Source organism: Astatotilapia calliptera, chromosome 3 (assembly GCF_964374335.1).
Source record: "Astatotilapia calliptera chromosome 3, fAstCal68.1, whole genome shotgun sequence".
NCBI classification, from domain to species: Eukaryota; Metazoa; Chordata; class Actinopteri; order Cichliformes; family Cichlidae; genus Astatotilapia; species Astatotilapia calliptera.
Genome location: NC_137424.1, coordinates 73,825,529 through 73,852,806, shown reverse-complemented (window position 1 = coordinate 73,852,806; position 27,278 = coordinate 73,825,529). Strand labels below are relative to the sequence as shown.

The 27,278-nt window shown below is 43.3% G+C and overlaps 1 protein-coding gene across 2 annotated transcripts in view; it reads left to right on the top strand.

The window, feature by feature from the left end:
- The first annotated feature begins 3,716 nt into the window (after positions 1-3,716).
- Positions 3,717-27,278, top strand: part of LOC113018854 (uncharacterized) — a 192,201-nt gene continuing 168,639 nt past the window's right edge. The window contains exons 1-4 of one of the 2 annotated variants that reach the window (XM_080299147.1): positions 3,725-3,966; positions 4,469-4,801; positions 8,352-8,684; positions 10,429-11,907. In XM_080299147.1, the coding sequence (XP_080155273.1) occupies positions 3,786-3,966; positions 4,469-4,801; positions 8,352-8,684; positions 10,429-10,460 (879 nt within the window). In that variant the 5' untranslated portion in view covers positions 3,725-3,785 and the 3' untranslated portion in view covers positions 10,461-11,907. Of the gene's footprint in view, positions 3,967-4,468; positions 4,802-8,351; positions 8,685-10,428; positions 11,908-27,278 lie in introns of those variants that run through there. The other variant, XM_080299146.1, reaches the window with a different exon arrangement.

The window sequence follows — 27,278 nt, the reverse complement described above, 5'->3', positions numbered from 1 at the left end:
CAGCCTTGGATAAGTGGAAGATGTATGGTTGGGTTGAAACTACCCTTAGATAAATTATACTTTGCACAAATTAGTACATATTACATTTTCCCCACTGAACCCATAAAAAGCACAAATTTTGATGATTTCATATACTTTAACCTATAATTATTAATCTCACACATTGGAATAAATGAACTCTAACAAATAATAATGAATCACTAATATTCTGTTATACAATGAAACATGTGTACATACAGTACCTTGTTGTTGCTGTTTAAGCTTGTCAATTTCAGACCTCTGTCTCTGAAGTTCAACGTTCTGCATTTCCAGGTCTTTCAGTTTTGCGACATGGTCTGACAGAAAAGAACATAAATAAGTCAATATGAATTTTATTTATCTGCATCATTTGAATCCCTTTTCATTTTTCGTAGGCTAGATTATTGAATAAATAATGAATAAATAATAAAAATAAAAAGATTAATGAGAAACGTTAGTGATAGATTCATGAAGTGACATTGATATCTCTGTAACGCAACAGGGGCTCATATGAAGGTTTCCTCATGCTGTCATTTTTCTCACTACCTGACATCATACTCTACCTTTATTCTCTTGTTTTAAGGTCCTGATTTCCACTTTCTGTTCAGCCACTGAGGCAGTCAGCTCTCTGAGCACAGCATGGATTTCCTGTGGACAGGGTTGCTGGTTTGAAATCTGCTGGTCAAGAATTTCATTATCTGCCTCTGTCTGATTTGTGGAAACAGAGCAGACCAGAAGCAACAGCAAGAACTTCAGCGTGATCTCCATTCTGTCAGTGAAAACTCAACAGTATCTGTGTGTCATCTGCAAACCTGACTGACTTTTATATTACACAGTACAAAGGGGAGGTCACTGTAGCATTAGATTCAACCTTATTCTAGTGAATCAGTGACTAATGTAATCTTTATGACTTTCAGATGCAGTACAAGGAGAAGAACAAGTGAGTATCAATGATTGTCAACTGATAGTAAAACATGAGCATGTGTGTTTCCACCAACTGACCAGAGCTTAGAGGACAAATATCAAAATGTGTGCTCAGATACAGATGTTTAAGCAGCTGTGAAAGAACATATCTGGAAGTTTTTGGCACTGAGGAAGTAATTGCCTTTGATTATGGAATTCCTCTAATAACTCAGAGCAAAAATACTCTAAACGACCTGCACCTGTGTGTAATCTAATGTCAGTACAAATACAGCTGCTCTGTGACGGCAAGAGAATATTGGGAGCAACAACACCATGAAGTCCAAAGGACACACCAGACAGGTCAGGGATAAAGTTAATGAGAAATTTAAAGTAGGCTTAGGCTACAAAAAGATTTCCCAAGCCTTGAACATCCCACGGAGCACTGTTCAAGCCATCATTCAGAAATGGAAGGAGTATGGCACAACTGTAAACCTACCAAGACAAGGCCGTCCACCTAAACTCACAGGCCGAACAAGGAGAGCGCTGATCAGAAATGCAGCCAAGAGGCCCATGGTGACTCTGGACGAGCTGCAGAGATCTACAGCTCAGGTGGGGGAATCTCTCCATGGGACAACTATTAGTCGTGCACTGCACAAAGTTGGCCTTTATGGAAGAGTGGCAAGAAGAAAGCCATTGTTAACAGAAAACCATAAGAAGTCCAGTTTGCAGTTTGCCACAAGCCACGTGGGGGACACAGCAAACATGTGGAAGAAGCTGCTCTGGTCAGATGAGACCAAAATGCAAAACGCTATGTGTGGCAGAAAACTAACCCTGCACATCACTCTGAACACACCATCCCCACTGTCAAATATGGTGGTGGCAGCATCATGCTCTGGGGGTGCTTCTCTTCAGCAGGGACAGGGAAGCTGGTCAGAGTTGATGGGAAGATGGATGGAGCCAAATACAGGGCAACCTAGGAAGAAAACCTCTTGAAGTCTGCAAAAGACTTGAGACTGGGGCGGAGGTTCACCTTCCAGCAGGACAACGACCCTAAACATAAATCCAGGGCAACAATGGAAAGGTGTAAAACAAAACATATCCATGTGTTATACTGGCCCAGTCGAAGTCCAGATCTAAATCCAATCGAGAATCTGTGGCAAGATCTGAAAACTGCTGTTCACAAACCCTGTCCATCTAATCTGACTGGCATACTGACTGGCAATATGATGTAATCTGATCAAGGCATACATGGAACACCATAACCAAGTGGCCGGCATAGTGTACAGGAACATCTTTGCTGACTATAACCTGTAAGTCCCGAGGTCAAAATGGGAGATACCCCCAAGGGTGGTGGAGAATGACCGAGCTAAGATCCTGTGGGACTTCCAGATACAGACGGACAAAATGGTGGTGACTAACCAACCGGACATAGTGGTGGTAGACAAACAGAAGAAGACGGCCATAGCGGTTCCGAATGACAGCAATATCAGGAAGAAGGAACACGAGAAGCTGGAGAAATACCAAGGGCTCAGAGAAGAGCTCGAGAGGATGTGGAGGGTGAAGGTAACGGTGGTCCCCGTGGTAATCGGAGCACTAGGTGCGGTGACTCCCAAGCTAGGCGAGTGGCTCCAGCAGATCCCGGGAATAACATCGGAGATCTCTGTCCAGAAGAGCGCAGTCCTGGGAACAGCTAAGATACTGCGCAGGACCCTCAAGCTCCCAGGCCTCTGGTAGAGGACCCGAGCTTGAAGGATGAACCGCGCCACTTCCCCGATCACCTCATATGTGTATGTAAGTCTTCTGTCTCCCTTTGTTCATTGTTGCTTTGTCTGTGTTCCCATGTCCTCATAGTCATAGAGTCATAATGTGTGTCATAGTGCCCTCATATTATCACAGTATGTCATAGTTGTTCATAGGTTTCTTAGTTCTCCTGTCACCAGCCAAATAAAGGCTCGCTTTTGGTTTCAAGTTCCATCTCTCTGCCTATGTCTGTTCGTGGGTCCTCTACATACACTCCACAACCGAGACAGGAAAGGAACCTGATAACAGCTGAACAATCTTTTGTTCACACGTAAAATAGGTGTGAAAGGCAAAATTATAAATTGTTTCTAAAAATAATTAAATAAAGCTGTTTTATTAAATTAATATATACATAATGCAAATGTGCTCATAAATGAGTTGACTCTGTGTTTTCAGAGTTAACAGATTCATTCAGCGTTATTGTCTGGATCTGAAATATTGCAGGTACACGCAGAGTGCAGAGGATTTTTAGCCGCATGCTTACACATACACTGATAATTGTTTTCTATAAGTCTCTGGGTCAGGAAGTCCAAACATGATGTCCTGAACTGGGCCTTAGAATACGATGAAGGATAGCATTAGATAATCAAGGCTATACAGGATGTGTTTTTGTGTCCATGTGTTTCTGATTCCAGGAGGAGCAGATACCAGGTGAGGTCGGATGTGGACGGGGAGGATTCGCAGCAGACTGCCACGTTGGATTTGGGAGAAGATAATAATATTTTGTCATTGTCAAAGTATAAAAGCTGTACAGCCCATTTCAGGGTTAGGGTTTGGGTCAAAGTGAAACTAGAAATATTTAGAATAACAATGAGTTCAAAGCGTGAGGAGGTCTGATGTTCCAACAGTGTTCAGGATGAGAATTATTACCTGCAACGCTCCAGTTTGACCTCATGGTGGCAGTGCCGTCTCACTGTTATAATGGCTACACTCAGACTACAGGAGAGAACAAGAGGCTGTACTAAAACTCTGATGTTTTATCATGTGTTTATGACATCATGCTGACGTCAGCCTGATAATACCTGTTGATTCAACTTAACAGCCAAGGTTTCCAAGGCTCTTAAATGAACCACAAACTACAGGGTAAGAGTGAGCTGCTGAAAGTCAGATCTGTTCTTCAAAGCAGACTTTCAGCTTTATTACAAACTAAGAGTCGGATCAGCACAAATACTGACACAGAGATGGCTGCTGGCACTGCGCTGCTCTGCTGCACTTTGCTGTTTGTCCTTGTCTTCGTCTCTGCAGGTGAGATTGAACTAAACTGAGTTTCTCTCTGAGATAACAAGAAGTACAGGAGGATTATTTTCATCTGGATTCAGTTTGTCTGTGTGTGAAGGAGACACGAGGCTGGGTGGACACGTAACATCTGTAATCCAGCTTGACAGAGACAAAGAAGTGTAATGTGTGTGTCAGTGTGATGTGTTGTAGTGTCAGGAGTCAGTATGCAGCTACAAAGCTTTTTGTTCAGTGTATACAAACAGCTGTAGCTCCATAAAGGCAGCATGCAGAGACTCACAGTGTCTTATAATGAGAGGCTGCTTTCTCTCACACATTATGTTCACTTATTATCAGCACATGTTGTTGTTCTGTGGAAGCTAACATCTTGTAGTTTCTGACACTTTGCATGTTTAGCATGAGGCTAAAATCCCCCCTCAGTGGGTCACTGGTGACCTGGTGGATGTTCAGAGGTTCATTAAATCCAACATGACTAAAAACTCAAATGTCAAAGTGTTGTTTTCTCTTTCAGACCAGAAAACCATCTCAGCTGAGTCTGGACAGGACGTCACTCTGACATGTCGAGCTCCAAACAACAACATTAGAGTAATAAAGTGGGAGAGATCTGACCTGAAGCCAGATTATGTGCTTTTGTACCAGGATGGTCTCTCTGATTCAACACACCAGCATCCATCTTTTAAGAACCGGGTGGATCTGCAGGACAGACAGATGAAGGATGGAGACGTGTCTTTGATTCTGAAGGATGTGACAGTTCATGACGCTGGAGCATACGAGTGTCATTTCTTCATGGAAGAAACTCGCTCATGGAAGTTAATCAGCAGCCTCAACCTGATTGTTCCTCCAGGTGTGTGATCAGAGGTGAAGCTGCTTCCTGGTTGCTGATGTGTGTTTGTTGTATGGATGAGCTGGTGGATGTCAGAGGTAGACAGATGTTTCTCCAGCTGTTGTCTTTGTGGCTGGTAGTCTAGAGTTGTAGAGCAGCATTGTTTGGTTAGAGCAGAAACAAAGACATTTATGAATCCGTCTCTTCTTCTCTTGCTCTCTAACTCGTCTGTAAACATGTGTGGGGAAACTCAATGTTAAAGCCTACAGCTGGAGGGGGAGGGGAGGGGTGGAGCTGGTGGTAAGTCTGTGAAAGTGAATCACAGTCAACTACAGCCCCTTAAATTGCCTTATTACTCGATGCTGAGAAAGCATTCGAACGGGTGGAGTGGGATTATCTGTTTTATACTCTAAATAAATTTGGATTTGGCCCTAATTTCATTTCATGGATTCAGTTACTTGACTCCTCACCTATGGCACGTGTTAGAACAAATTTGTTATTCTCTTCTTATTTCCCACTTCTCCGTGGTACGAGACAAGGATGTCCCTTATCCCCTCTTCTTTTGCGTTATCAATTGAACCATTGGCGATTAAACTGCGAGCTGACAGTTGCATTAAGGGCATCTTCAGAGGTGACCAGGAGCACAAAATATCCTTATATGCTGACGATCTCCTGCTGCATATGTCAGAGCCTTTATAACACTGAATAAGTATATCCCTGCATTTATTTGGAACGGCAAAAGTCCATGAATTCGTAAAGATTTCATGCAGAGAACTAGGCCAATGGGTGGATTAGCCTTGCCAATTTTTCAGTCTTATTATTGGGCAGCAAATATTCAAAATATGCTGTACTGGATCAGTAATTTTACCACAGAGACTCCAGCTTGGCTCCAAATTGACTCATCCAATTGTGGCAAAATGTGCCTATCAGCTTTGTTGAGTTCAGCTCTCCCATTAGAACTATACACCTATAAATGTAACCCTTTGTTGTATGACTCGCTCAGAATTTGGGTGCAATGTAAGGTTTGGGTTACACTTAATGTCAATTAAAGCACCTATCAGCTCAAATCATATGTTCCCTCCCTCCATGATGGATTCTGCCTTTAAAATATGGGAAAGTAATGGACTTAGAAATATCAAAGACCTTTTTGCAGATGGAATTTTTCTCATTCACGCAGCTCCTGAAGCAGTTTAATGTTCCTCGGAAACATTTTTTCCGCTATTTACAAGTTCACCACTTTGTAAAGAGTCGATTTCCTTCATTTCCAGAAGTACCTGAGGAAACTTCTTTGGATAAAATTATTAATATAAACACTCATAAGAGAGGGGCGATTAAAGAAATGTATGCTATATTATTAGATCTTCAATCTCCTTCTCTCTACATCCTTAAAGCACAGTGGGAGAAAGACCTTGGGATGACTTTAACAGATGAACTCTATGTTTTCTCCATAGGGTACACTCTTCTTCTATATGTGCCAGACATGGGCTGACCCCCTGTGTAACAGATGTAAAGCAGAAACAGGTTCACTCCTTCATCGTCAAAGGAGCTTGCAAAGAAAAGCGTCTGGACTTCTTTAAGTTACTTGAAGACGTTTCACCTCTCATCCGAGAAGCTTCTTCAGTTCTAAGGTCAAATGGTGGAGAGTCCCAGATATAAACCTAGTGGGAGTGACCCCCCACAGAGGGACAAAAGGACCCCCTGATGATCCTCTAATCGCCTGAGCCAAGGTGTGAAACTGGGTGTGGGTCCCAATCAGCCAGAGTTTCGGGTGAGTTCATTGTGAAACCTGGCCCCACCTTATCATGCGAATTCCTGAGATCAGATGGCCCAGGATGTGAGTGGGTGTTAAGGCGTCTGGGAAGGGATCTCAAAACTGGATTATAGATGGCAGAGAGTTGGTGTCGTAAACCCCCGCCTCTGTTCAAAGATGGTCGGTCACAGTGGACATAGATGGCTTCTTTCACTCCTCTTTCAAACCATCTGTCCTCTCTGTCCAAAATGTGAACATTGGCATCCTCGAAAGAGTGTCCTTTATCCTTAAGATGCAGATGGACTGCTGAGTCTTGTCCTGTGGAGGTGGCTCTTCTGTGTTGTGCCATGCGCTTGTGAAGTGGCTGTTTGGTCTCTCTAATGTAGAGGTCTGGGCATTCCTCGCTGCACTGTACAGCATACACCACATTGTTAAGTCTGTGTTTTGGCGTTTTATCTTTCGGGTGAACCAGTTTTTGTCTGAGCGTGTTGCTGGGTCTGAAATGCACCGGGATGTCATGCTTGGAGAAAACTCTCCTGAGTTTTTCTGATACACCGGCTACATAGGGGATGACAATGTTGTTGCGTCTGTCTTTCTTATCCTCCCTCGCTGGTGTCTGGTCTTTCACACCTTGTCTCAGGCGATTAGAGGATCACCAGGGGGTCCTTTTGTCCCTCTGTGGGGGGTTACTCCCACTAGGTATATATCTGGGACTCTCCACCATTTGACCTTAGAACTGAAGAAGCTTCTCGGATGAGAGGTGAAACGTCTTCAAGTAACTTAAAGAAGTCCAGACGCTTTTCTTTTCAACCTCCTTTGACTACGATGACCTGGATGACTGAGAACCTTCACAGACATATTCACTCCTTCATAGTTTTTGGCCCCAATCTTCATAGCTATTGGGTGTCTACCCATATGGAAAAGATACATATAAATCTTATAAAGTTTGTATCTGTCTTGTGTGAAACTTGTATGAAAAGCATACAAGAGTGAAAACAGATTAAGATCCCTTGAAAATTATAAATGAAACTTGTATGTTTTGGATATTTACTAAAACAATATAAGAAAGTAATGAGAAAGTGGCCACTTTCATGAGTAAATCATATAAGCCTTATATGATTGACTGTATGAAGTAGGCCACATCTTATGCAAGTCTTATAAGTTTTTTCTATTTCTTTTCCATATGGGTATATTTAACACCTTTTCAGAGATATATAACGTTAATTATGATCCCTCTGCTCTAATCTTTGGGGTGATACCTCAAAACATCACTTTGCCAAAATACTATTCAAATTCTATTGCCTTTGCTTCACTCATTGCAAGGCGCCTTATACTTTTAAGATGGAAGCAGGAAGCTCCTCCCACACATGAACAGAGGCTTGCAGAGCTCATGAAGTTTTTGCATTTAGAAAAGATGAGATATACACTGGTAGGTTCAACCACCAAATTTCTCGAGGCATGGCAGCCTTTTCTAATGTACATGGAAACATTTAAAATGACCACATTGTCATGACCAGATACCATCCATCCATTTTATTTTTGTTGTTGTTGTTTGTTTGTTTTTTGTTTTGTAGGGGTTTCTTTAGTTTGTTTGTTTGTTTTCTTTCTGTTATCTTTTGGGGTATTGTAAAAACTGAACAGCAAACTACTGTATGTTCAAAGTTTTGCTATTAACATGCTGCTGTAACTGAAAATAAAATGAAAAAAATAAATAAAACTCAAATGTCAAAGGAAATAAACAAAATATTTAAAGTCAATCATTCTGATCATAATTGCACTTTGACCTTTAACCTCTCTGCTCTGTGTTGTTTCCTCTTTCAGATCAGAAAACCATCACAGCTGAGTCTGGACAGGATGTAATTCTGCCATGTCGAGCTCCAAACAACAACATCTTCACTCTAGAGTGGGAGAGAGCTGACCTGAAGTCAGGAAATGTTCTTTTCCGAGTTGGTTGTGATATTATTCTAGATGACCAGCATCCATCTTTTAAGAACCGGGTGGATCTGCAGGACAAAGAGATGAAGGATGGAGACGTGTCTTTGATTCTGAAGGATGTGACAATTAATGATGCTGGAACATACGAGTGTCATTTCCTCATGGTAGAAGCACACTCATTCAAACACAGCTTCATCAAACTGGTTGTTGTTCCTCCAGGTGAGTGAGTAGAGTTGAGTGTGTGTGTGATCAGAGGTGAAGCTGCTTCCTGGTTGTTGATGTGTGTTTGTTGTATGGATGAGCTGGTGGATGTCAGAGGTAGACAGATGTTTCTCCAGCTGTTGTCTTTGTGGCTGGTAGTCTAGAGTTGTAGAGCAGCATTGTTTGGTTAGAGCAGAAACAAAGACATTTATGAATCCGTCTCTTCTTCTCTTGCTCTCTAACTCGTCTGTAAACATGTGTGGGGAAACTCAATGTTAAAGCCTACAGCTGGAGGGGGAGGGGAGGGGTGAAGCTGGTGGTTGTGAGTCTGTGAAAGTGAATCCTGCCGGTGCCATAGCTGCTGAAAACGTACTTAGTGCAGACACAAAACGTCCATCAGCTTCAAAGTGTGTCAGAAAAATGTCCACATGGTGACTGATGGATGAGAGAGGTCCCATTGTTGTTGTTGTGCACAAATCATTGAACAACACAAACACTTAGAGCTGCTTTCAGTGCTGCCTGTTTTGTTACTGCACACATTTCTGATGGTCCTACAGTCCAACGTAGCAAACGTCTCCCTGAAGCCTCTTCTTAGAGACCAAAGGTTGGATCAGAGCGAGCAGCTGAAAGGACACATCTATGAATGCAGTCAGAGACTTTCTCACAACCTCACACTTCATCTGGTCACATTTACACTCAGGTTCTCTGTTAGTCACTGAGATTACAGACTCGCACATTTAAAATAATCTGAATGTTGGATCAGATGAAGTTAATATTTTTTATTTCTTGAACATATGTTTAATTAGCATGTTGCTAAAGCTTTAAGTAATGCACTGGTGACCTGGTGTATGTTAACAGGTCAATTAATCAAATCCAGAATAACTCAAATATAAGCTAAACAGCATAAATATTAAACATAAACAACATCATATTTCCCCCATGGCACAGTCCACTCAGCACTTCCTGGAGTTTCTCATTTGATCGTTCATTGACACTCATGACTTACAGAGACTCTGAACATCAAACACAGGAATAAAACAAGCAGTGAGCACAACAAAGGATTATTAAAGAAGGAATATTAACTCTATTCTAACTCTAGTAACTCTACACCAGGAAACCACCAAATCTTCTGCAAACGTGATTTTAACCAGTCAAAATGTTTTTGGATATTTATTTAGTGTAGAAACCTAAAAAGTCAGGTTTTTTTTTAGATGTTTGGTTGTTTTGAACAATTATATCAAACTGTAAGTATGATGTTTGGTATATAGTATTATATATTGCATGGTATTGATATATTGCACTGTTTGAAGTGCTTCGTATATAAAAGTAGTAAACTGTGTACACAGTGTTTGGTGTGACAGAGCTGTTGTCACTGAATCACAGGTTCAGATGTTTCAGCCTCATAATAAACAAACACATTTTCAGAGATTCGAGGATTTGACCTTCCAAAAGTCTCAGACATGTTTTAATGAGCTCTCACAGTCTGCAGCCAAACAGGTCAAATTATAAAGAACAGCTGGATCAACCCAACATGACCTCTGACCCCGAAGCAGCTGTTAGACCTGTGTATTTAAAAAAAATTATGATTTTTTTTATGGTGAAAGCAAGATTCCAGACTGCAGTTTTGGTCAGATCATGTTTTTAAATAAAAAGCAGAAAAATCAACATTAACATTTTCTCACTTTATAAATATTATGAATGATTTTTTCATCTAATCTCCTGAACTAGAAGAGGACACCTCACAGCTGTTTCTCACCTGCAGGTCAGCCAGGAGGACACAGAGATGAACTGTGAGTCGGACAATCTGAGGACAGACAGAAACTCTCCTGAACATCCAGCAGTCGACTCTGATGATCATCATGTTCAGACTCGGACCAACAGTGTGTGTCTGTGCTGTCAGTGACTCTGAACTACAGTTTATTCATCTTGTTCATGAGATTTACTGACACAAAGTCAAACTGTGTTACAAACACACATGAATTTCTGATCTCAGAGTCAGTGAGTGTTGGAGCTTCAGGTTAGACAAATTAACTATTTTATGTTGGTGTGATTGTTTATTAGCTTCATGTGACTTTTTCTTCTTTAAGTACAGTCCACTGGAAAACACTTTGTATAAAAATCATCTCTTTGGCTGACATTGTTTTTAGTTTGTAAACCAATCTTACCCAATTTAACAGATTGTACAAACTGTTAACGTCTCTCTCTGATCCTGCACTGAGAAGTTTGACAACCTCTTCAACTTTTCTTTAACATGACACACTGTTCAGGTCAGATTTAAACTGCTTTGACCTTTGACACCAGCAAAACATCCTGAACAACTTTGCTGGGTTGAAACCTGATTACTTTTCATAAACAGACCCATAAGACTCAAAAATATGAAACATATTTTCACATTTATACTGTTGTATAGATGATGCAAACTTTTGTACACTGATGCTCTTTTGGGTGAAGTTTGACTCATTTGTTTAGATGGATTTTCAGATCCACCAGTTTGGCTCAAGTTAGAAACATTGTGATTTTAGGGAAAATTGCCACTCATAACGTATAAATATAGACGTCATGTTTGTGTGGATTTGTAATGAGACAGCAGTGTCGGAGGACACAGTCATCCTGTTGCCCACAGAAACAGACTGTGAATTAGTAAAGTAACACATGGAGCGCATGAGGAACAAAGGTCATACATGTATCTCCTGAAGTAGATTCTGGGTCTCTGACTTCCTCCCACAGTCCAAAGACATCAACGGGTGTTTTTTATTTATCCGTGTATGCTGTGTGTGAATGTGTGGTTCCTACAGAACTTAATGGTCAGTAACACTAACATGTAAACATGAGTACATCACATCAGCACATGAAAGAACAACAGTGTGGCATTAATATTACAGCAGTGAGGACAGTGTGATGAACTGATGCTCTGATCTCTGGTCTGACCAAAGCTTTAACTCCAAACATCTCTCCACTGTTAGAGCTTCTGCACTGTTTCAGGTTCAAATCATGGTTCATACTTTCATGGCCTGATGGTGTGACGCCTCCACCTACATCACTGAACTGCTCCACTTCTGTACTCTTCTCTCTGTGGCCTTCTTGAAACAGCCTCTTGGTGTTTGTGGGGTTTTTCTCAGTTCATGTGTGCCTTATAAGAGTTTGTTTTTTAAAGACAATGACAATCAGTGAATTCCTTCTGTGATTGAATGAAATATGAGCACTATGTAAGTGTGTAAGTGTTAATAAAGATTTACATGTACCTGTTGAATTCTCTTTTCATTGTTTTTGTCCCTCCAATAACAGACAAACCTCTGTTTCTGAAGTGCCTTAGAGCAACGTCTTCCTCTGTAACTGAATGCTGTGGGTAAACATGTCTTTACTTCTGTGCCTGAAAACAACATCTCCCTGTAGAAAGTGAAGGCTGAGCTCACTCAGATCACTCAGTCAGATCAACTGATCTTAGAAATAAACTGATTTGTTGATTTTACAATGCTGTGATTGCAGCTATTCCACAACTCTCTCTGTTAATGGTACACATGGACACTGATTAAATGGTCATTGATCAATGATCATTATTCTTTCGGATAGCGATTGAGATTGCGGATAGAAGTGGCAGAAATGGGCTTCCTCCAAAGAGTGGTTGGCCTCTGCCTTAGAGATAGGGTGAGCAGTTTGGCTATTGGAGGGGCTCAGGGTAGAGCTGCTGCTCCTTCACATCGAAAGAAACCAGTTGAGGTGGTTTGGGCATCTGACGAGGATGCCTCCTGGGTGAATTGTTCCATGCATGTCCCACAAGAAGGAATCGAATGGAACTGAAGAAATCACTTGGAAGAGTGACAAAGCATTTCTCCAATTGAATGCGTCCAGATAAACAGAATCAACCTTTTGTGACACTTTTATAATGTTCAACACGATTACTAACAGATAACACACCCAGTGCACTAAACTCACTGTGAGCAGGACTTTGTTTGGTGTTTACATAAACGGTAAATGGTCTGAAATTCTATAGCGCTTTACTAGTCCCTATGGACCCCAAAGCGCTTTACACTATATTCAGTCATCCACCCATTCACACACTGGTGATGGCAAGGCAGACATACATTGTAGCCACAGCGGCCCTGGGGCGCACTGACAGAGGCAAAATGAAAACAAACTACAAACTGCTGAGCTGTTGAACCAGCTGACCCAGCCTTTAGTCTGAGCTGCAGTCAGTCACACAAACAGGTTGAACAGGGTGTGTTCTGTGCAGCACCTGCATGTAAAACAGAAGCAAAGCTGTTCCTGTGAAATGAAACCGAAAGCCTCTCTGAGCGTCTCCCTGTAAAAAATGGAGGCTGAGGTCAGTCAGAGCTCACAGACAGCCATGAATGAAGGTGTTCTCTAACTATTTTTACCATTTCTTCTTGGAGCAACTGTAACGCACATAATTTCCTTAGGGATTAATAAAGTTTTCTGATTCTGATTGTTTCAGGATGACCTGCCATTATCCAATGACACATCTGCTTACCTGCATCTTTTGCTCGTTTCTCCTCCTCTTCTTTTCTCTTTTTTCTAAACTGAGCACCTGATGGCTTTGAACTTTTCTTGTCCATCTTACATTGGTTTTAATTTTGCACTCCAGTATGAACACAAATCCCTCAACCCGAGGATCACCACAACATGATCTAATAGACCTACACCTTAGTTCAAAGATTTGCTTTGTCTAAGGTTTATTTCTGGGATTTCACACAACCCAGGATTCAAATCATGAATAGATAATGGGCTTGGATTTACAACATTATAAATGAAATGTGCTCTATTTGGAAGCAGCTGGCCCCTCCCCTTTCGACGGGTTGTGTGTGAGACTTTAAATCATCAAACTGTAAATTATAAATTTTAAATTGTTATTGATCCCTTTACCCCGAGTCCTAAAGTGTATATTTATTTCCGACTCTTCTTATATTTATTGTTTGGTTTTTTTGCACTGATGTAACTGGAGCCTCTTCGTCTCATCTCTCTGTACTGTGTATAGCAGAGATGACAATAAAGTTTACTTTGACTTGACTGCCACCATGTGGCGCAGCAATACTATATATTAAACAAGTGTTTAAGGTGGAGTGATTATTTCCAGTTTTCTTGGTGATAGGCTCAGCTTAAACAGTTTTCTGAGTGAGGTGTGTCCTATGAGCTGTTTTATACTGTTTATACCTGTACTTTTATACTTGTAAGTTTGCATTATTTGTGTTTCGAACATATTGTTACAGATTTCTGTACAGAAGTCAGAGATGGGGTACAGCCTTTTTCCCACTTTTCTATCTGTAGTTTTGTTATTATTATATTATTTAAATGAACTTATAAAGTTTAGAGGTTATTTTTCTGGCACGTGTGGTTTTCATTATTTCAGCTAATCTAGAGGAAGGCAGTGGACTGTTATTATGTTGATCTTTGATCTAATTATAGACTTTAATTATTGTTGCTGGAGGAACTGTTCTTCCCCAAACTCACACTGTCCTCCTGGACTACAGGACATAAATTCATTAGTCTAGAAAAGATGATCTTGATTCCTATCTGTTCCCACCAGTGGCGATTTTAGCCCATTTTTTGGGGGTGCTGAAGCACTCTGCTCTGGCTCTAGCGCCGTTGCTGCCAGAGCGATAGTGACTGAGACGTGTGTGTGAGAGCCTGGCTTAAAACAGGACCTATTAGCTGCATTTAACCTTCAGTTACTCTTTATATAGTTAGGTAGGACTCAGACCATGTGCCTTTTTAGCTGAAAAACATTACACCAGGTAACCTGCAGTGTTGGAAACGTGTTTTCCGACGATGTTTGCTACCCTACAATCCGTCCTGCTCTGTAGTAAATTCAGCGACATTTGGCCGTCCTGTTGCTCCCATTGAAATTTATACAGCCTATTTAAAATCTAAAACTTAAAATTGTCTGTAGCCTGCTGTTGTTACTGTTAGGGTTTGTATTGTTGATTGTCATTTATGCTTAGAAACATTTAACCATAGATGCTTAGAAGTGTATAATTATTTGTAGCTTGAAAGAATGTTTCATCCTAAGAGGTCTGTAACAACTCTGTGTAGCTGAAGAGGGGATGCGTTCACTCCTCTGTACAGAGTGTGTTCTGGCATAGATCACACTCCCTAGGAGAGTTTCTTTGATTTATGGTATAGCAAGCATACGTATATCTGTTTAAGTATAAGAGCCTTTTGTTTAGATAAATCTGTTAGACTTCTAGGCGCCAGCCTTGGGGAGGCTTCACAGGGTCACATCTTGACCTCACACAGATCCCACACACACACACACACACACACACACACACACACACACACACACACACACACACACACACACACAGGCAAGGTACTCTTTGTGTGTATATAGACGTCACATGTTAGTGAACCTATGCATATTCATGTAACCACAATAAAAGGAGTGCTATGGGGAGCCTGGCTGAGAGTCTGATGGAGGTCAAGTGGTGGAACGACACTTGGCTCCAGCCAGGTCTCCCTCATGCATGAGTAAATATGAAGAACCTTGCCTACTTCGTGTCTTGCTTTGCAGTGTAATTATATTGTCTTCAACGTTCCAGCGAATAGGTTTATGCTATAAACCTAACATTAATCACTGTCCTGTTTTTGTTTTGTCCTGTTTGAAATGTAATGAGAGAAGTTGGTTATTTTGTCATATGTGCATGTGCCAAGATTAAACCCAGGAACAACATTCAGGTAAAAGTGTAAGATCAACTGATCTGTCAATAAAGGATAATGTTGGATCGGTGTTTCAATATTTATAGCTTACATGTGGTTTGGTTATTTGCCTTTTGGTTGAAAGTACACTGAGAGAGGACTTTTTGTTAGTGATCTTAATAGCATTTGTTTTTTCATATTAATGTAATTTTTTCATCTAATTGAATCTATTTGTGTATGATTGTCAGTCCAAAGAGGGAGAGAGGAAAGGAACCTGAGGAGGAAGTACAAGGTCAGGAAGAACCAGATAAGAAAACAGACAGGTAATAGTGACAGGCACAACAGAAATCCACTCCACCTTGCCTGGATGGGCAGCTCTCTGGGTGCTCAGCGCCCCCAAAGCTCTGATCCTAGAATCGCCCCTGGTTCCCACTGAACCCACAGGCTTATTGTACATTTTGAATTCTGGGTTATGCAAAACTGGTCATCATCACCCTTTTCTTTACATGGTGATTTTTTTTTCTTTGCTTTCCACCACTGTCACACTGTCAGAGTTTTGCAATAGGAATGGTTTTATTTCCAAAGAAAAGAATGTCCACATTCTCACTGCTAACACAAATTCAAACACACCTGTTAAAATGAAGAAAAGGGATTGAAGCACAAATACAAACTGCAAGGTGGGACTAAGGTTTCAGCAGTTGTAATGAATAAGGTTTATTGACATTATTAACATATTAGGAGAAGATTTGATAAACAAAGAAAGAAAAATACCACTGTTGATCACAGGTGGATTTACTCTATTGTGTGTTTTGTCTGGGCTTTTTTTCGTGAATGAACTGAAAGAATTATGGAGGTGAAGAGGAAGCTCTCTGTACAAAAAGAACAATGACAGTTTTTACAGGATGTTGTGTTTGTTCTAAACATTTCATTTTGCTGTTTCATTGTGAAATAATTTAACTTTCATAGCAGCAGTAAATAGACGTCATTCATGACACTGAGATCTGTGAGCTCAGCAGAGTGAACTCAGATTTTCAAATTAAAATATTCTTTTAAAAATGAGCAAAAACCAAAACAAAACAGAGAGACTTGCTCTCAGTCCAGGATGTCCTTTATTGCGTCCATCCTTCTCTTGTCCTCCTGTGTGACCTGCAGGTGAGAAACAGGTGTGGGGCCGGGGGGCGCTGCCGCGCTGGGCCCCGGTCTGGATGGGCCTGGGCCCCCTTTTCCCTGGCGGGTCGCGGAGTATGGGAGTGCGTACTGGGGTCAGCGGGGGAGCTGGCCCCAGGGAGGGGTCACTGCCCCTCCCTTCCTTTCCTCCCCATCTCCAGCTGCCTCCCTCCTCCCGCTCCACCACAACCACCCACACATGCAGGGCCTTGGAGTAGGGGTATGTCACCAGGATGCAGAGGAGGCTACCCCCCCCCCCCCCCCGTCCCCTTCTGGCTGCCTCTGCCTCAATTTTATCCCACAACTTAGACATTCACATTACTCACACCCTCATTACACATACATATAGGATCTTGGGGGTGGGCACAATACACGGAGTCCAAGTTACCATCAGGGTGTACGCCTCACCCCTGGCATCGTTGCCCACCTCTCAATTTTAAATACATGTAGACATTGAGGGCTAACAGGAGGGACTATGCGCTTACCTGCTGCTCTCTGGCAGGTAGCTCCATGCCCTCCTGGGTTTTAATTGCACCTTAGAACACACATGCATCAACACTACTATGAGCGGGTGGAGGGAGGTTTGGAGTCTTTTCTCACCCCCGTTCTCTGCGGCCTGCTGGAGCAGGGGGGCTAGGAGGAGTTGGCCGTCCGGCTGCGGTCTGGTGTGTGGGGCCTCCCTGCTGCTGCGGAGTCGGGGCGGTCTGCCTCTCCCCACCGCAGGGAAAAGGGTAACACCACCTGGGTCTGGGTGCAGTTCCCCCCTCCAGGGGCAGGGGTACCTAGACCCGGTATGTAGAGTACGCTTGGGGAGTGAGATCGTGTATACAGCGTCTCTTTATATTTGTCTCCACGTCGGTTGAGTGTAAAGTGCACATGAGAGCATGAGGGTGGGAATGGATGTTTGTGTTTGTGTGTGCCTGTATGTTTGTATCTATATGTCAGGTTGGGTATCAGACGCCACCTCTCTGGGGACATCTCGGGCCTTCCAAGGTTTGGAGGCCTATCTCCACCCACCACCACTTCCCCTGCCGGTGGCGGACTCCCTCAGGTGTCGGTGCGTTGGTGGTTCTTTGTATCTGGGGGTGGGCGTCCGGGTACACACCGGCTCACTCCTTGGTGGCCGCTTATTGGGGCTCGCTCGGGCCATTTCGGAGGTGGGGTGCCCCCGGCCTCTCGGCCTGGGGCTCGGTCACTCAGGCACAGCTGGCTACCGGCAGAGCCCACGGGCGCGTCACTGCAACTCCCCCTGGCTTCTGCTCCGCGGCTGCTGAATGAGCCCTCATCTGGGACTCTCCTTAGCTCTAACTGGGACAGTGGCGCAGCTGCCCCTCTGTGGGTCTTCTTTGGTCTCTTGTGTTCTGGGGGCCTCTGGATGTCTGGAGTTTTGATCTCCTCCATACCCGCTTGATACCATAAAGGACAGGGCTGTGGCTCCCCACACTCCCTAACAGATCATTACATGGAGAAACCTTTGGAATGCAAGCATGCTGATCCACACAGGTATGCACACAGGTGTACACATGGGTATTCACAGACGCGGACTAAAGCTTTCTTGGCTGCTGCCTCAAAGCACACTGTGCGCTGTCTATCTTGCGTGCTGAACAATATCGTCTATTATTTAGTAACTATTGATATTTATGACTAGGTAGTTTATTGTGATGGTGCTTTTTTTTTTCTATTTATTATGTTGCTCTTTGTTGTTTGCTGTCTCCTCTGTTTGTTTGTTTTTTTTTCTCCATACAGGTGACCCAGGAGTTTGTTTTTTTTGTTGTTTGTTGTTTTTTTTCTCTCTTCCCCCCCTTCTCACCGTCTCTTCTCCCCTTTAGTTTTCTTTCTTTCTCTCCCCCTCTTTCTTTCATTCTTTCCCCCTGTCCTATTAAAAAAAAAAAAAAAAAAAAAAAAAGATGACAAAGGATGAACTGAAGCTCCGCCATCACGTGATGTCACATGCTGCTGTATCAGATGTCACTTAAAAAGAAAAAAAAAAAAAAAAAAAAAGAGAAACAGGTGTGAGGTGTCAGCTGTCAGGTAGGTGATGAGTGAAGAACAGAACAGAATCCATTTGCTCTTCAAACTGCTGTCAGACATTATCTACTGCACTCTGATCACATCACTCAGACCAGCTGCTTTTACAAAGTCTCATTGATGGGTCTGTCTAGCAGACCACACCAGATACAGAGTAGGTGTCCGCCACTCCCCTGCACCTGTGTCAGTTTCCCAGGTAAGGGGGGCTGGGGCCCAGTTGGTCCCTGCTTCAGTTTCTGGGGCCGGCTGGTCCCTGCACCCGTATCAGCTCCTTGGGTGTAGACAGCAGCTGTCCAGTCGCTGCCAAAATCTGCACCGACCCCCGAGGTGAGGTCCGCCAGGACAACGCTAGCCTCCGCACCTGTACCCACTCCTCGGGTGGGAGTGGACCAACTTCACAATCTCTTTTGCAGCCCATAGCTCAGCCATTAGCCCCGCTACCTGTAGCAGTTCAGCCTGCTGTGCAGTCGCCCTCAGTTCAGCCCATTTACAACATGATCCGAAGATCCGTTGTATATGAGCAGGAATAGTTTAAAGTTATGGCTGAACTGTCCCAGGCATCTTCTGTTGCCCAACTACAAATGGGTGGACCTCCAGGTCAACGGAAAGCCACGTGACCGTGAGAGTTCCTTATATCACAGTGCAGTGGTAGATACAAAGCCCTGTACTGCCCTATATTGCACCTTAATTTGTTTTTATATAATTGCGTGGAATGAGTCTTGAGTTGAATTTTTTAATAGGCAAAAAATATTTAATATATTTAAATAAGTTAAAAAGTAAATGTTAAAATTTTGTCTTTTTTTCTTTTTTTGCTGATCCGAAAATTGATCCGTTAAAAACCGTGAGATGTTTGATCCGTTGCACCACTACACACAAGTGTAATGTTTTTGACTCATCTAGCTGATTTTTGTCCACATTCAATCATGCCTCACCTCACAAAGGCCTATTCTGTGTTTTTGAGTTAATACACAAGTTCCTTAAGATTTAACTCGATATCACTGCAAAGTGTGTAATAGACAGTCCACCAGCATTCAGAAGTTGCAGGAAGCTGCAGTGACAGTAGAGAGATTTTCCTGTGTCCTGGGCCCCTTGGCTCATGCTGGACTGCCAGTTGCCTCTGTTTCTCTGGCACCCCTGCTCTTTTGCTGGGGTAGTTCCATCCATTGAGTGTGTTTTGTTACAAATGTAGAACTTGGAGACCCAGCATCTCTGTTGGCTTCATCCCCTCTTTTTATGCTTTCTTTTTGTCTCACTTCTTTTTTAAATTTTCCTCCTGATTTTTGCAGGCCTGGTATTCATCCACATAGATGATAATATGATGAGTACTAAAATAAACTAAATAAAACAAAAAGAGACTGCTCTTCTGGGACACAAAATGTGTCAGCAGAATTCACACCATCTTCTTTCTGCCAGTTCTTTTACTTCCTCTAAAAGAACAAAACCTGTTTTGCCATTTCATTTCCTCTATGATTGTTTGTGTTTAAAAAAATTGAGGGTGAGATACAAGATACTGGCCATTTCCCAAAAAACGTACTTGTGTGTACTTGCATCACCGTGGACTTGGATTACGTCATCAGTCTCAAACCAAAAACTGTTCCAATTCAAAGTATGCATCAAGCCAAGTATTCTCAAAATTCCCAGATGTTTTCTTGATCATTCATTCATTCTTTCAAGCATGCATCAAATGATCCTCAGCACTGTGTTATTGCCCTTCCATATGGGCTCAAATTGTGGTCATGGATATTTTGTACTTGTAATCAGTTTTGTGCCTGTAAATCAGGATTTATATGCGTAAAAAGAATTTGTGTGTGGACTTAGCCAAAAAATACGTGTGAAACTCTGCACTCAAGCTTCAAGTTACAAGTACGAACTTTGACCCTATTTTTCTTCCTTTCATCTGATTGGCCAATCTCATGTCAATCACAAATTTAACTATCCAATCAGAGAACAGATGGGTTTGGCTATTGGAGGGGTGCTTTATGGAGCTTCAGGCCACGGGCAGCGTGGACAACTGAACAACAAAGTCATGTAGGATTGTCAAATTCATCCCACAGGTGCAGCTACTAAAAAGATTAGTAGCTGGACACGGGATAGGGCATCCGCTAACACATTCTCTGTGCCCTTTTTATGGCGGATTTCCAAGTTGAAATCCTGCACCAAAAGAGACCACCTCATCAGCCTTTGGTTCTAGTTCTGCATTCGCATTAGGAATACCAGGGGATTGTGGTCAGTATAAACGATCACAGGCGAGGGGCTGCAACCGACATACACCTCGAAATGTTGCAATGCGAACAGCAGAGAGAGGGCCTCTTTCTCAATCGTGCTGTACCCTCGCTGATGGACATTGAATTTCTTTGAGAAATAGCCGATTGGGTGATCCACACCATGATGGTCTTCCTGTAGCAATACGGCACCTGCCCCGTTTGCACTGGCATCAACCTCTAATTTAAAAGGGCGTGCAGAATCAGGGGCAGCCAGCACTGGCGCACTGCACAGGAGAGTCTTAACAGCCAGGAACGCACTCTGACACGCAGAGGTCCACACAAAAGGTTTCAACACACTAGTGAGGCTAGTGAGGGGTGCGACCACTTCTGCGAAGTTTTGACAGAAACCCCGGTAGTAGCCCACCATGCCGAGGAAACGGCGGAGCTCACGCCTAGTCTGAGGGGCAGGAAAGTCCAGTATGGCCTGGATTTTGGCCAAGATAGGGCGCACTTGCCCCTGACCCACCTGTTTTCCTAAGTACGTCACCATGGCTTTACCAAAATCACACTTGGCGAGGTTAAGGGTGAGGGATGCCCTTTCCAAGCGATGGAACACATCAGTGAGTGTCTCCATATGCTCTGACCAGGTGTCTGAATAGATGACAATATCATCTAAATACACTTCACACTTGCAGACGCCGCCCAGCACAATATTCATGAGCCGTTGGAATGTGGCGGGAGCATTGCGCAACCCGAAAGGCATGACAGTGTACTGGAGAAAATGGTCAGGAGTAACAAAGGCAGAGATTTCGGCCGCACATGATGTTAGAGGAACTTGCCAATAGCCCTTTAACAAGTCCAGCTTAGTAACGAACGTCGCAGAACCGACCCTATCGATACAATCCTCCATTCTGGGAAGAGGATAGGAGTCAGGTTTGGTCATGCTGTTTACCTTCCGAAAATCTGTACAAAACCGTGGGGTCTTATCCGCTTTAGGCACTAGGAGACACGGGGAACTCCACGCACTAGAGCTAGGGACAGCAAGACAATTTTCCAACAGATAAGAGACTTCTGTCTGGAAAAGAGCACGTTTAGTGGGATTCACCCGGTAGGCATGCTGTTTGATTGGAGGATGGTCCCCCACATCGATATCATGCTCCAACACGGTGGTACAGGATGGAGTGTCCGAGAAAAGATTAGGATGATTCTCAATCAACCGACACACGTCATTTCGGACATCATCATCTACCTCAGTTAAATGTGACCTTAAACCACGTAGGATTTCAGAATTCCTAAGTCGTGCGCAGCCCACAGCACAACCGAAAACCAAATCATCACCTACTGGGTCATACCGGGTTTCGGAACTGTTGACACACCACCAGCAAAGTAGGGCTTCATCATATTAATATGACACACACGACACTTTTTCCTTCGCTCTGGGGTGTCGATGACATAATCCGTGTCACTCAATTTCGCCTGCACTGTATACGGACCACTGAACTTTGCCTGGAGGGAAGATCCAGGGACCGGTAGAAGTGTTAAAACTTTATCACCAACCTCAAATTTCCTCTGCACAGCTTTCACATCAAACTTCCTCTTCATCTTACCCTGCGCTGCAACGAGCGCATCGCGTGCAATTGCACATGCTTTATGCAAACACTCTCTAAAAGAACTCACATAATCTAACACATTTTCCTTAGGAGCATCTGTGTCCGACATGAAGTTCTCCTTGAGCAGTCGCAACGGGCCACGCACTGTGTGACCGAACACCAGCTCAGCAGGGCTAAATCCTAGCGACTCCTGCACGCTTTCCCTCACTGCTAAAAGGAGCAGCGGAAACCCCTCATCCCACTCCTTTTCAGACTCAAGGCAAAATTTCCGCATCATAGATTTACGCCCGGGCTAACTGGACGCCACCAAGGCTGACCGCGCGTCCATGATCAGCAGTCGCTGCCACACGCTGAGCAACCACGCTCCTAGGAATTACCGTTCCCGTTCTAAGTAATTTAAATCATTTTAAAAGCATCACTGCGGACTCTAACCGCCAGATAATTATCTGATGCCCGAGTCCAACTCTGCTAATCAATTATCCAAATACCCTAATCTAATCTCTTTTCTTGGTTGACGTAACACACACACACACATACCACACCAACTTCAAACATACGTCACAACAACTTTGAACTTCAACCTAGAATTAATCCCAATAAATTTTGTCAAATACAATCAACCACCACTGCCCCAGCCCCAGCAATGTGAGATATGACCAAGTGCTCCTGACACCTCAACATGGGCGGTTCAGATGGGGGTGAATTTGTGGACGTTTCTGGAAGGTTGCAGGGGATTCTCAAATCGGAAGAACAGGACCACAAATTCAACTGCGTGGCTTCATATGCACCTAGTGTAGCCACTGACGACATTACAGACCTCAGAGAACAGTCACTGACTGAGACTGCAGGAGTTGGGGAGAAGACATGCACACACACAACACGACATGCGCACTCGGTCACAGAGACAGAGGGAACCTAGTTATTCTATGCCATTAATTCAGGAGAATGGAGGAGTGCAGTATAAGCCCTCAACACAGGTGATGTAAAGGCTCTGGCAGACCAATTACCTCCTGTCTCAGAGGGAGGTGCCATGTGGTTGAGCAAACTAGGTAAGTTCACAGCGGGAGAGCAACTGGCTGTATGAGATTTCAGGGCTGTAGCAGCCGATGACCATGCAAGGCCTTCGAGAAGTCAAACAGAGAGCAGGCACCAATGGTTGCCCTGTTGACTTGCCCCTGATCAGAATGATAACAGACATAGTGGTAGCCATGAGAGAGGAATACCCCACCACAAACTCTGCAATGGTTCTTAAACTAGAGTCTCACCAATCACCCAGGGAGTACCTAGAGCAAGACTCTGGATTAGACAAAAAGGTTGTAACCCCAATAGAGGAGGGACTCAGCAGGAGTGGTTAGAAGGAGTCCCTGAAACCTTGAGAAAGGCTTTAGAAGAATAGAATAGAATGGAATGGAATGGAATAGAATAATCCTTTATTTGTCCCACAAGGGGAAATTTGGATGTAACAGCAGCAAGAAAGACACATAAACAAATAGTACACAAGACACAGAACAGAAACATACACAATTTTTACATATTTACATCAAGGACCGATAACCTTGATTTGCCCTGCAGTGAGTCTCTGGTGTGGGAGCATCACCTGGTCCACCACCTGCAGTTGGTTAAGGACGAGGCTGGAAAGTGTCACGGTCCTGGGTCTCCTGACCCAGCGTTTTTAGTTCTTTGTGATGTGTGTATTATTGTACTTGTGTGTGAGTTATTCTATGGTTTCTAGTTTTGATCTCTTGCCCTTCATGTTGCTCTGTGTCCCCTCTGTTCTGTGTAAGTCTGTGTCGGCATGTTTGAGTTCCCCTCTGTGTCTTTTGGTTCTTAGAGTCCTCTGCCTTATGGTTTATGTCTCTGTGTTTCTTAGTTGCTGTCTCCACCGTGTCAAGTTCGCGTCTCTGTGTGAAACTTCCTGTTTTACTTTGATGGTCCGTGTCTTATGTGAATGTGTCCTGCTTTGCCTGTCTCGTCAGTCCTGATTTCTCCCAGCTGTGCCCTCCTTCTGTGTCTCATTCCCCTCGTTACTTCCCAGTGTATTTAAATCCTGTGTTTCTCTGAGTCAGTGTCGCGTTGTCCCTCATGCTGTGTGGATCTCCCTGTGTCTCTCTGTGGGTTTAGTTTGTGGGTTTCCAGTTTAGTTTACTTTGTTTGACTTTCTCCTGCCAGCGAATAAAGCTGAGTTCTTTGTGTTTAAACTTCGTGCCTGAGTGCCTGCCTTTTGGGTCCAACTCCTGCCTGCCGCACAGCGATTCATGACTGAAAGGAAAAATGATTAAGAGAATTGAAAAAGCAGCTCTTGAAACTGCAGCTTGGAGAGGCGAGACAAAAGGCAAATGAGAAAAGAAGGAAAAGGTGCAGCCTAAAATGCTAGTAACCCAAGGGGATATAGGTCCCAGTTGGCCATCTCTTAATCCAAATGTGTGCCCTCATACACCTTGGGAACACTACTACCAATATCACCATGGGCTGTCCTGCTGGTGGGCATGAATGGGGACCGCCACCAAGAGCGGGATATCTTGGAGGATTCAGAGGGGGGGAGGGGAGGCCACAGGGGGAGAGGAAGAGGTGCCCCATAACAGGGAACACCTGGTACAGGTGCCTGTTACATGTGACCCAAGCCCCTGGGCTCGAGACTGCCTGGAGAGACAGTCCATACCAGGTAGGGGGAGAGGTGGACATATGAGAGGAGGTCATCTGGCACCTAATCCACATGCAGCCTCAGTCTTGAGGGACCAATACCCAGTAACGGCAGTATGGGAGGACTAGGAGTCCTATCTACCCAACCAGCAATGCCACACCCCACACAGAGACCAAGCCAGCAGTGGGAAGGCAGACCCCATGTTGCCATTGTGGGTGGCAGACAGTGAATTGCCATTTCTAGTGGACACTGGGGCAACATTTTCAACAATACAAACCTTGACACAACATTCTGAACTGTCTCAACAAGTTGTGGAAGTAGTGGGTTTCTCTGCAGTATCACAGACTCTGCGATTGACTAAGCCTTTGAATACAGTGGTGGGAAGACAGACTGTCGGCATCCCTATGTCATACTGGCTAACGTCCTGGTCAACCTCATGGGGAGTGACCTACCTGTGAAGTTGCCGTACTTCAACAACACCCAGTGTACTAAACACACTGTGTCACCCTGTCTGATGTTTGGATAGATGAAAATGATAAAAACTGCTGACCTGTTGAACCAGCTGATCCAGCCTTTTGTCTGAGCTGGAGTCAGTCACACAAACAGACTGAACAGGGTGTGTTCTGTTCAGCACCTGCATGTAAAACAGAAGCAAAGCTGTTCCTGTGAAATGAAAGTGAAAGCCTCTCTGAGCATCTCCCTGTAGAGAATGGAGGCTGAGGTCATTCAGATCACTCAGCCTGCAGACAAACGGAGGAATGTTTGAGATGTGCAGATATACAGTCGGAGCTTTGTGTCGGCCCCTAAGGGCTCAGGGCCGTCCTGTAGTCATGCTATCAAGTGCATGACGGCTCTCTGCAGACACTTTGATTCCTTATTATGTAGATTTGGATTTGTTCCCCTTAATAACAAACACCTCTATTGAGAAACTGCATTTGGGGTTTTTCCTTGTTTAACATTTAAATGTGTTTGATCTGAAACATTTAAGTGTGACAACATTAAAAAAATAGGAAACCAGGAAGGCGACAAACATTGTTTCACACCTCTGTATGTTTTTGTTTCCTTTCCATCTTATGTCCTTATATGTTGTTTGTTTGAAACTTGTGATTTGTACTTTAAAGTTTTTAGACTGAGCTCAAACACATAAACTACTAACTGTTCAGACATTAGAAATGAATTGTTCCTCTGAGTATTTTAAGCTGCTGTTGTGTTGCTTTTGTGTGCTGGTGTCACTGATGGCTGCTGCTGTGACAAAAAAGACACAAACAATTTGATTTAATCAAAAATCACTCTGGAAATGCTCAGAAAAAAAGACAGTTCATGGTTTAAAGTAGATTTACTTTAATACTCCAACACTGTTATTAAGTTGTCCAGTCTGTGTATAACAGCACTGCCTGCATGAGGTCAAACTGGATCATTGAACATAATGTTTCTTGATGCGTGCCACTAGAAGAACAGTGCGCTGGTTTCAGTTATTGTGCAAATGTAAAGTCCAGATGAACAGAATCTACTTTTTTGGTATTGCACATAACAATTTTCATCCAGAAGACTTCATTAGACCTTCACACATGTCTGACCCTGATTTATTCCAAATTTTAGAAACTTCAGAGCGTTTCCAAAGTCTGCTTCCTGTTTAATGATTATTATTTATTTATTTTATTTTGATGTGTCATTAACTTTTATTTTTAGTTGTTCAAAGTGTTTTTTCTTTGTCTCTGTGCTTTATGAAGTTATCAGGGATGTAAAATGCTGTAGAAATGAATGAAAAGCCCAAACATGGACTCACCTCTCAGTACTAAAAACACTATGTACAGGACTTTGTTTGGATTTTGCATAGATGAAAAAGATACAAACTGCTGACCTGTTGAACTGGCGACCCAGCCTTTTGTCTGAGCTGGAGTCAGTCACACAAACAGACTGAACAGGGTGTGTTCTGTGCAGCACCTGCATGTAAAACAGAAGCAAAGCTGTTCCTGTGAAATGAAACTGAAAGCCTCTCTGAGGCTGTGTCCCAATTCAGGGACTGCACGCTTGAAGTACGCATTCCAAGTGCGGTTACGTCACCGCCACGCGACGACGGCTGTCCCAATTCGAAGTGTACTTCAAATGCATACTCCAAATGCGCCGTCGATTTCCCCAAATATCAAGCGTGGTCCGGTGCACACTTCGTGGTCCCATATATCCCACAATTCATAACGCGGCGGTGGGTGTGGAGAATTGTGCCGCAAAATATGGCAGAAGGGAGCGGCCGAAGAGGTTGTTTTTTTTTCTTCCAAACTTTATTGAACTTATAAAGCGAACAGTCAGT